Consider the following 11,175-nt stretch of genomic DNA (forward strand, 5'->3'; position numbering starts at 1 on the left):
ATGAACTGGAAACGTCACTGATGTCAAATAATTCCATGTTCAGTTATGAAAATATGAAGACTCGACAGGCTGTATCATCCTGGCTGCTGCTTTACAGGTGGATCACAAAGTGCAACACTGAGCTCCATGTTATTTTATTCTAACTCATGGGTCTGAGCGTGCTGGGTTTATATTACAGACTATTAAATATTTGTAAGTATGTGTTTTGCTGTCTGCGTGTTCATGTCTGTGGTCCCTCATATACGTAGGAGGCCCCACAAAAAGGTAAACCATAACATCTTCATCTGCCACTGTTTATAAAGCATCATTGCTTACACCTCATGAATGTGTATTTTGTTCATTTATCAGCACCACTTTCTAATAAAGCTAATAAAGTAGCAACTAATGGCTAATAACACACTTGCAGTACTAATGCTGAGTATAGATCACTTGATATGCCATTAATAGGGACAACTATTGAGTTGCCAGCTAAGACAACCTTTGTGAGGGATTATAAATTGTAACTAAAAGAGTTATTAATAGGTAAAGTCTCCCTCCACTCAAAATGTGTTTTGCTTATTGTCACTTAGATGTTTGAGCTTCATTGTGCAGGATGATGTTTGTTTTCACATTGATGTGCGAGGGAAAGTCTCTGTGCTCACTGAAAATCTGAGTTCAAGGGGTGTACCTACGAGCATGATCTGTGACATCACAACTAGTTTGGCACCAATCATAGGCCAGTATTTAACTTACACAAGTGTGATGTGGAAACCGCCAATGCACAAACACTGAGAATGAACTTTACAGTGAAGAAGGAGACATCTTGTGTCCAGCAGTTAAACGTTTGAAATGAAATGTGTTTGTTATGAGGGAGAAGGAATAGATGACATTTTTGAAGTATTTTAACAAGATAATTGATGGAAAAAACACATTAGACACAAATTATTTTCAAAGTATTTTATATACATCTTAAAACATGTCTGGAGGGGATCTTTAATAAAACATTTACTAATGTTTCATATGACTTATTAGAAAGTGAGAAATTTTTGTTAGCCAATTACCAACATTCATAACTACACTATTACCAAATAGAAACTAGCCAAAGACCTGGCAGCCCAGAGGCTTTTGTAACCGATGAATAGAGTATTCATAAATTATTTATTAACCTTTAATAAAACCATTAGTTACTACTCATAAATCTTTTATAAAGAATGCCTTATTAGGAAGTAGTACCAACTTATCTATCTACATGCTGGATATGCAAAAAGTTTTTGTATTCAGAAAAAGAACTTTATTTAAAATGATGCCATTGCATAGTTTGAATGAAACCACTGCTGGTACAGATTGACAATGCTTTAGGTGTTTTTGTTTTTCTCAAACACCTTGCTAGCCTCCTTATTGAAGTCGTTTGATGAACAGCCATTATTCTTGATGTCAGATTTTACCCTGGAGAGGATGAAAATGTCATATATATAAAACAGTGACAATATATTACACTACACACAACACTGTGCCTGAAAATAAATACAAATGTTGGAATGGTTTCTTTGTGCGTGTACACCAGTACATTACGAAAGACTACATGAAACAAAAAATTACATAAAGATGTGGCTACACAGTGCAAAATAAATCATTACAAAAATAAATTTACAACAATGAAAGGACAAATTAATAACCAATAAAGAACCAGGGATTTAAATTATGAGTAACCTCTAAAAAAATGAATATTTTCTGGAGATTTTGAGCTGAAGTAGCAATAAAAGTATTTCTGTAGTTATGTTTGAATTATCCCTGCCAAGATCCTTTACTAACACTGTCCACCAAGAGCTTAACCATCTAAGCCCTATGTTCCTCCCACTTCAGTCCCATTTCACTCACATCATCCATTCACTCTAACCACTACATGTCATCTCAGACACAAAACAGAACCAAGCAGCATTCGTATACAAATGGGGGAACAGCTGTTGAAAAAAAAGGGTTAAAAGGGCACTTTAAATCTTGGTCTGAGGGACTTCGACCTCCTCATCAGAGCTGGAATCAGAACTGGAATCGGAACTCCTTCTCTCCTCCTCGCACTTCTTAATCGAGTCCCTCTTGGCCATCTCCAAACTCTTCCTTTTGTCCTTCTCTTCAGGTTCCCCCTCAGCAAACTGGGCTTCTACCTTGGCCGGGTCAATGTAGGTGTAGAAATAGGCCATGATGGCAAAGATGATGCACACTAACACCAGCAGAGAGGCGAAGAGGATGTACTCGGCCCACTAGTGAACAGGAACACACACAGTGTTAATTTGGAGCTAAGCCTAAAGGAATCATTTGCCAGCATTCTCATATCTGTATGGAACAATGGTTAGCTTAGCTTAGCATTAAGCCTTGAAACTTGTTATTTTTATACTTTGATTTTTGTACAGATTAAACACACAAGATGTAATATGTTAATTTGTAAGCTTCATACATACATTATAGGCATTTAAATCACATTAACTCAACTTGCCCAAAGTCAGTGAGGACAATGTGTGTCTACCAATGGTTGAATATGATCCACCCACCTGATCTGGGAGCGTTGCAGCCTCGGCGACAATGAGCACAATGATGTTACCTACAGCAACAGTTAACAGCCAACCAGCCTGCAGCACAGACTTCATGTTGCTGGGTGCCTGGAGAGCAAAAGGAGATTCAAATAGAGCTACATATTATAACAAATTATGAAAGATACCAGTTTTATAGCCACAAGCACAAAATAACTGAAAAACATATGAATCCAATGCCAGTTACAGTTGTTTCCAAACAGCTTTTGCAGTGTTGTCAGGTATGTACTGAAAGCACCCTCTACCTGTGAGTAGGAGAACTCCAGGCCAGTGACAGAGAAGACCACCTCTCCTGCAGTGATGAGGAAATACTGAGGAATCTGCAAGGCCATGTGGACGGTGTTAGGTTGAATGTCCATCACCGCCTTGATGTTCTGTTCACACTAGAGGACACAGACAGGTACACAGGTGTCAATCAAAAAGTTACATTCAAGCTACGGTATATCGTGACTAAAGATGAGACATGAGTTACATCTTTTCCAAATGCGAACGTTGACGGGATGATCAAGGTGTAAGAGCTGCCGAAGCCCAGTGTTTGGGTGTAGGTGCACTCTCCAGCATCATTCTTGATCAGGAACTGTGCTCTGACAAACAAAAACAATACCATTCAGAGTAAAGAATATTCTCAGCCATAACTGTATGTTATACAATATAATATCAGAAAATATCAGTCTTACTGTCCATTGGGGACCGCAACATATTCTGACATGTTGTTGGTGACGATGTGTCCGTAGTCCAGACTACCTATAGTTATATTCAAGCCCGAGTCAAAACCATTCAGAAATCTGAGGAAGGAGAATGCAGCACACAACAGTTTTAAAGTGAGACTATGTAACATTTGCAACACATTCATTATCTTACAAATGAAAAGTTGAATTCATAAGCAATAAAAGGCACTCTCATGCAATTCAATACCCTCAGTTTAAAGCTACTTCACAAAGTCTGCTCACCAAACTCAGTGTCAGCTAAAGAACGTAATGATATGGCTGGCTAACTAGTTAATGTACCATAATAAAGGGGACCCCTGAGGCCTTGAAACGTATTTATATATATAAGTTACATTCCCCCAAAAAAATATAGTTCATTAAGTTTGCTCAGAAAGCCATGAGTATAATTATATTCACACAATGTAACATGCTGTGATCTCCACATAACCAAAAAAATATATATTTCTATTACACCAAATTATGTTTCATAACTTTTCTCTACATTTTGCGTTTTGCATGTGAAATACTGGATACTTTAGTTCTTTAAACATCCATTAAATAAAACAATCTGAGAAGGACACGATCACTCTTCGGCCGAGTTGCTCTCAGTGTGAGGTCATAACATCTGACACATCTGGGTACCACTGATCTAAAGATTATTAGATAACATCGAACAGATTCATCATGATCTTATTATAATTTAATAATATGGCTACTCAGACCTTCAATACGAAACTATTTGAAACTTACCTGATAGCATTAGCGCCCTGTTCCGGCTTTGCTGTGATGTCCTTGAACTGGAGATAGAAAGATACTTTATGAGGTCGACATATTTGTACTTTAAGTTAAATATGATTTAAACCATGGATGAACATAATTAACAACATCTGACAGCCTTGCTCACCTCCTCAGTTGTGAGTTGGCCTCCAACTTCAACAATGGTCCTGGTACTCCGAGTGCCACCCTCTATAGTGATATCGGAAGGGACACCAGATCCCAGATCCAGGCCAAATGTTAAATCAAGGGTCAGGTAATCTTCATTGGCCTGTAGGAGAACAGATCAGTCAATATCAATGAGTTAGAACAGACCAAGTTCTGGTAAATTTGGATAGTCAGTATCTGTGTGAACTGTATCATATGTTGACTGGAGTACCGTTAAAGGCTTCAAGGTAAACGTGTGGGGTCCAGCTGTGATGTTCATATCTTTGTTAAGCATGTTGATGAACTTGACTTGGCCCTCAGCGCTTGATGGGAACGTGGGCAGGGTTTGCTAGAAGAAGAATTGAATTGCATGTGTGAATTACACCTCATAAGGTAATGTGCGTTAAGTTGCCCCGATGTGTGTTTTCATGCGTGTTGCACTCACATCGATCTGTAACTGGACCAGGGCAGCAGCGACGAACGCCATAGCAGCGAAGAACATCCCCACAGTCATCCTCTTCAACGGACTGCAGCACACACACACACACACACATTTGACTCTCTACATCATCAATCACATGAAATAACAACTTGACCAAGAGATAACTAATAACTAATAATTATTCTAACCCCCCTATTTAGCCTTTACACATACTGATTACATTAACTACACTCCTGCATTCTATTTATTCATTAAGTATTAATTTATTTATGAATATTTAAAACATCATCCACTGGTGAAGCCAGAAGAAATCTAGTAAGTGGACCTTGACTTAATTACTGTTTCAGAGGTCAAGAATGAACGTTCAAGTTCAACATATGAACACATGTTCAGTATGTATATCTGCTTACAACTACATTATAGTGTGTTATAAACTATTATGTATATACTGCATACTGCATATTAATATTGGGGGTTTAAGTAATGTAATGTTTTCCATTACAGAGGAATAAAACAGTAGAAGAGACTCACGAGAAGTTTAATTTGCACTTGGCAATCAGCGGGTAGATCAGGCTATCCATGACTGGCACCAAAGCCAGGATCAAGATGGGGTTGACAGTCTGGTAGGAAGAAGGCAAGACGCTCCTTTAAAAGTCTATTCTATCACTTCATGTCAACAGCATGTAGGCACAAGTATCATCAACACCACAACAAAGTCAAATGTCTCACCTGCATCTGATCGGGCTGGATGATGAGACTTCCCTGTTGAAAGAAGAAGAGTCTTAGAACAGAATCTCATGTACAAAACAGTCTTTTCTTTGGTTTGAGCTCATAAGTTGTGACATCGCGAAAAAATAAACCACTTACAAAGTCGCCGTCCATGGTTGTCGCCTGGAGGGTCCATCTTGAGCCCTGTGGAGGAGACACAGCTCTCATTTAGTCTATCTTTGGATTCTGCTAGCACACTTCTGGACTTGTGTTATCTATTGAAATTTGCTGTCAATTAGAGATATTTTTGAATGGAGTTTGGTCAGGGAATGTGTATGTACAGAACCTGATGGAAACTTAGATCTCTAATGCATGAACTCAATCTCCTGTTAGTGGTCTTAGAAGATATTCAGGGACAGAATAAATTGGTAGTCACCTGCTGGTCAAAGAGAGCCCAGAACATGGGCAGAGGGATGTAGAGGAACAACACCTTCAACACCATCTTCACCTGGGCAATCAGAAGTTTCTGGAAGGAAACAGGGAGAAGGATTATGATTCCTAAGTCGCTTATAGTTTGTATTTGCATGTACTTGTGTAATTATCCTGCGCTTACGTCATATTTCTCCTCAGCCCAGTCCATCCAGTGCTCTCTCTTAGGATACTCAGAACTGCGATGCCTGAAGCGGTTCTTGATAGCAAACTACAGATGACAGAAAGGACATTTAAATCACAGAGCATCATGACCATGGAAATAACATCTCATGCCTCTAAGGGGGTTGCATCTTTTTACCTAAAAATTAACCGAAATTCTATTTAAAACCAATCTGATCCGTTTTTTGATGCTGAAAACAACAACATCTCGGCATCTTTCAGGAGCCACTCACCCCGATGCATTTGCAGACTTTCACCATGATGTTGCCTTGAGGGGCCGTCTTAACGTACATACCACTTCCAACAATGAACACAACTGCAGACACACACAAAAAGACATTTATATACATGAAAAGCTGACCATTTGTCATAAAAGGTAATTATCAAGAAATGCGCTCTAACTATGACTCTTTCATGTAAGACAAACTTTATGGATGGCAATAAAGGATTAAATAATAAAGTTGTAACAGTTAGTAAATCATTTATCAATGCTTTTAGTGATAAGCCATTATTGTTCTTGCAAAAGCTGTTCTTACATCACTTACTTCTTTGAAAGAAATGATTTATCAGCATTAATTACAACCTTCTCTACTAGAAAGTGGCACTATTTGTTCTCACTACAGTCCTGGATTTAAGAGTCTAGGTCAGTAGCTCCTAAACTTATTTACTATATTCAAATAAAGAATATCTACTGCAGTAATGACAAAGTTCTGGTGACAGAGAAGTTAAAAAAAAAAAGTTCTTACTCAGGGCTACCACCATGAGAGCAGCAGGGACACCAAAGGCCAGAGCGTAGCACTTCTGTGGGACGTAGATACCACACTCCTGAGCTGGAAGGCACACACACACAACAACAACATGTGTTTTTATTCAGTTTGTCTATCATTCACTTGCTATATTTCATGCTCTGCGATCAACTTGAGTGTCCAGTCCTACCTCTGAGGATGGGGGTGATGACGGTGGACAGCAGACTGCCTGCATTGATGGACAGGTAGAAGATGGAGAAGAAGGTGCTTCTCTGCTTCTCCTATTGGACACAGAAAGTTTTTTTTTAACTGTCTGTCAGATGGACCTGATATCTCATATAAATCAAATTTCACCAGTGTCATTAACGTTATGGAGTAATCTTTGTCCTTGGCCTTGAACAATGTAATACACTCACAGCAGTGGTTATTAGTTAATAAACAACTAGCTGAGACGAATCAGAGATATAAGAAGTGCTGACGAGATACCACTGATAGCTGAGTAAGACATCTTTAAATGCTCTGTGTGTGCAAGAAAGAGATAAAGTCGTGTCCTGAGGGTGCATTCATGCATGAACATCAGAGGAAGGTCAATGTCTGTGTGTATCTTTGCGTCTAGCTGCATCTCACTATGTGTGTGTTTTATTGTATGTGTTGTGGACTCAATTTTGGACACTTGGTGGTGAATTGTGTGCTTGTAATAACATCATTCTTTCCAGGAAACTTCTTGGAAGATATCTAAAATCTTAACTTTAATTAAATTCTTAAGACTGTGTATGCACATGTGTGTGTTTGCTTGTGCAACGCCTAACCTGATCCTCTCGAAACTGGTCTCCACCAAATGCAGCCACGCAGGGTTTGATGCCTCCTGTTCCCAGGGCGATAAGTATCAACCCCACCATGGACAGAGCTCTGAAGGGCAAAACACAGCACAGACACAACGTCAATACATGTCTGTCGGTGTGTATCAGTGTTGCAGAGTTCTGAGCATGATCAACTCACACGTGGAAAGTCATGTTGTCGGGGGTCCCATCCTTGTTTGTATCTGTGATGTCATGGATTGCACTTACAGCCATGACAACCTGTCCCGCCGTGTACACAATGGACAGGTAAACAATAGTTCTGTGCAGAGGGAGGAGGAAAGAGCAAAGGGTTAAAACAGGTGTTCCTGATGTTCAGATTTAGATAAGATAGACAAGGGTTGAAAATCCAAAGATTAAATTTAACAGCTGATTCTGTAAGATATGCCTTAATCCTAACTGTCTGAACAGGTTTGAAGTATTTAATATGTGCAGCTAGATGGAAATATGAACGCTGACATCAGAAAAGCACAATATGTTCAGTACATTTCGGTTTCAGGGATTTGGCTGCATTATAGACAAACTGCAACGCATTTTTTTTTTTGTTTGCCTGCAGGATTTGAAACTCACTTGAATTTGCCGAGCCATGAGTCAGCCACAATGGCTCCCAGGATTGGTGTCAGGTAGCACAGAGCCACGAATGTGTGGTAGATAGTGGTGGCGAAATCATCATCCCACTTCAGGAAGTACTTAAAGTACAGCACCAGCACGGCTGCAGACGGCGAGGGAGGAGGGGGGGAAAGACGGGAAAAAGTAAAAAATAAACAGGGATGCAATAAAAAAAAAGGTGCTGCAGGCAGTGGTGAAGAAATATTCAGCAATACAACAGTTTAAAAATACTCCATTACAAGTAAAGTTTCTGCATTCAAAAATAAGTAAAGGTATTATCAGCTAAATGTACTGAAATCATCAAAAGTTCTTTTGAGCAGTAGAGTATAAAATCTTGAACAACAAGGCCACTACTGTATATCTGTCAAATAAATGTAGTGGAGTAAAGAGTTCAGTATTTCTCTCTGAAATGTACAATAGTGGAGTAAAAGTACGAAGTACAAAGTGGAAATACTAAAGTAGTCCAAAAAAAAAAGTATTTAAGTACAGCACTTGAATAAAAGTAAGGCAAAAAAAATGCCACTACGACGGGTTAGGTTCACTATCAGTAATATGTCATAAATGTCAATATCACTATTTTACTTGTGTATATATTTAAGTTGATGTATCATCATTATGCTTATAATTAATCTTTTTATTATATCTGTGTGTATCTGTATTCATATGAGTATTTTTCCCTTCCTTCCTTTTAAATCTATCTTCTCATGTACAAATGGAAATGTTTATATATTTTATATACTGCAATTGTGTTGTAAAGTGTGCACCTTGCAATAAAAGAAATCTTGTAGAACTAATTGTAAAATATGAATGATTGAAAGAAACTATTAACTGCATCAGATCCAGAAAAAAGTGACTCACCTCGCATGCCATAGTAGGAGAAACGCTCGCAGAACTCATTGACCACAATGAAAAAGATGCTTATTGGGTATCCACAGACAACAGCCTGTTAGAGCAACAGAAAAAAATGTAAGGATTCTATCACTAACTCTGACTCTATATCTATCTATCTACCAGCCCATATTCATTATAGTCTTTTCATGTTTTAACCATCCACTTGAATGTCTAGAATTGGATTTTTTATACCATAATTTTGATGACAATCTTTCTTCTGTATGCACATTTTTATAAATACTACAGAAGGTACAAGAACAGTTGGACTTACACTTTTTGGCCTAGTCCTCCTCTCTTCATCTTTGTCTGCAAATATAAGTTCTCATGAGTCACACTTTATTTTCTTGTGAAGGATATTAATATAAATATTGCTACATATAGCAAAGTGAACAAATACAATAATCACTGTGCAAAAGATTAACTAAACTGATTTTTATAATTTGATAATTAAAATTTGAAGAAAGAAAAAAGTGTAATGCATGATATAAATAAATGATATTCCTCTAAAAAAAAAAAAAGAAATCCTCTAAGAAATCCCAAAAGGTGATGATGTGTCCAAAGCGCAGGGTTCTCATCCAGACCGGGACTCACCTGTCATGGTTGCCGTATGTGTTGAGTTTAGGTCCTTTCTCTGATTGAATCCTTTAACAGAAATAGATGGAGAGACTAGTGACCCCTGTCCTGCTCAAGCAATGAATATCAAGCTGTGGCCCGGCAGTCTTCTTATGTAACTTCCCATCAGACACCTCCTGTAGACGCCCACTGATACTGGACAGTGAACCACATGCAGCGCGTACATCTTGTCCAGCACCTCCCAACATGCATGTCACCATTCCCACCTCCCAGCACAACACAGATGCATGTGTCTGTTAGTAATTACTTAATGACTCAGAGAACTCAGGTGCAATGACAGACTTCACAGATAAAGAACTGTCTGGTCAGCTGATAAAAGAGACAATTTGCATGATGCATTTCTTATTGCTTTCTAAACTGATTCTAACATGTTTCCTTACTATTATTATTATTTAGATGCACAGCACACACTATATTTGAAGAATGACTATTCAACAATGACATTAAAATAAAAATGTAAAGTTAAAGACCTTTAAAACTTTTCATTTTCAAGTATAAATGTACAGATGAAGTGGTGTGTGTATTTGCTGATCATGGTCCTTTAAGAATTCAGATTGTAGCATGTGTGTACATATGTGATTGTGTGTGTCTACTTGTGTATATCTAGGGAAATGTATCTAAACTTGTGTGTTAAAGTTTTGTGAGGCAGGTTCAGTAAATGTAGTTCATATTTTGTGAACTTTGCCAAACATACACAAATGTATATATACATTTATATCAGCCCCAGTTTGTGCCTCTCATGGGTTAATATTACATTCAAGTCACAGAGCTATGCATTCAAAACACCAATGTGTGATAAAAAATATTTAGTCTGCTGCACAATAACAATTTTTAGAGTTTTTAGAGCACTTCTTTTTCCAAATTCAAGTTCAAAAAAGTTCAAAAAATTTAAATTAAAATTGTATTATTGGTATACGTTGATTTTATATTTTCATTCAAAATAATATGTTTTCTTTGGGGATTCTTGAAATACCTTCAGAATAGCATACAGTGTTAAATGCACTCCTGGTTTTTCAATGAGTGACAAGTACATTAATTATTGTTCAAAAAATCAGAAGTTTAGCTCTTTTACTCAAGAGAGGCACAGACTGGGGCTATAAATATATGACAGTGATGACAGTGACTACAACATATAAAAATGTATTAAAAAGGTAAACTTAACACAAGTATAAATATTGACTTTCTTGTATATTTCACCAAATAAAGACACACACAAACTCACACCATTAAACACTAGCACGACTCACGCCAGACACATGATGTTTAGCAGCCCAAAGCTTAGTAACAATGGAGTGTTTGTCCAGTAACCCAATGGTGACACAACAAAATGTGTGTGTGTGTGTGTGTGTGTTTGTGTGTGTAGATTGGGAGGTTCTGGCGGTGATAAGGGGTGGGATTAGCTGGTCTTTTGCATGACAGCAAGCACAGTGGGGGGTTTTTTACAGG

General features: G+C 38.0%; 1 protein-coding gene across 1 annotated transcript; it reads right to left on the reverse strand.

Moving 5' to 3' along the window:
* Positions 1 to 1,016: 1,016 nt before the first annotated feature.
* On the reverse strand, positions 1,017 to 9,085 carry slc15a1b (solute carrier family 15 member 1b). Its single transcript, XM_042405378.1, has 21 exons — positions 9,064 to 9,085; positions 8,167 to 8,308; positions 7,739 to 7,858; positions 7,549 to 7,648; positions 6,930 to 7,020; positions 6,740 to 6,823; positions 6,227 to 6,309; positions 5,956 to 6,042; positions 5,779 to 5,868; positions 5,502 to 5,546; positions 5,364 to 5,396; positions 5,166 to 5,254; positions 4,638 to 4,719; positions 4,425 to 4,541; positions 4,176 to 4,316; positions 4,022 to 4,068; positions 3,242 to 3,349; positions 3,037 to 3,148; positions 2,810 to 2,947; positions 2,526 to 2,633; positions 1,017 to 2,237 (listed from the first exon to the last, which is right to left on the reverse strand). The coding sequence occupies exons 1-21, from the start codon at positions 9,068 to 9,070 to the stop codon at positions 1,971 to 1,973; spliced, it is 2,091 nt and encodes a 696-aa protein (XP_042261312.1). The 5' UTR covers positions 9,071 to 9,085; the 3' UTR covers positions 1,017 to 1,970.
* Positions 9,086 to 11,175: the final 2,090 nt, after the last annotated feature.

This window comes from Thunnus maccoyii, chromosome 24 (assembly GCF_910596095.1).
Source record: "Thunnus maccoyii chromosome 24, fThuMac1.1, whole genome shotgun sequence".
Lineage (NCBI taxonomy): Eukaryota > Metazoa > Chordata > Actinopteri > Scombriformes > Scombridae > Thunnus > Thunnus maccoyii.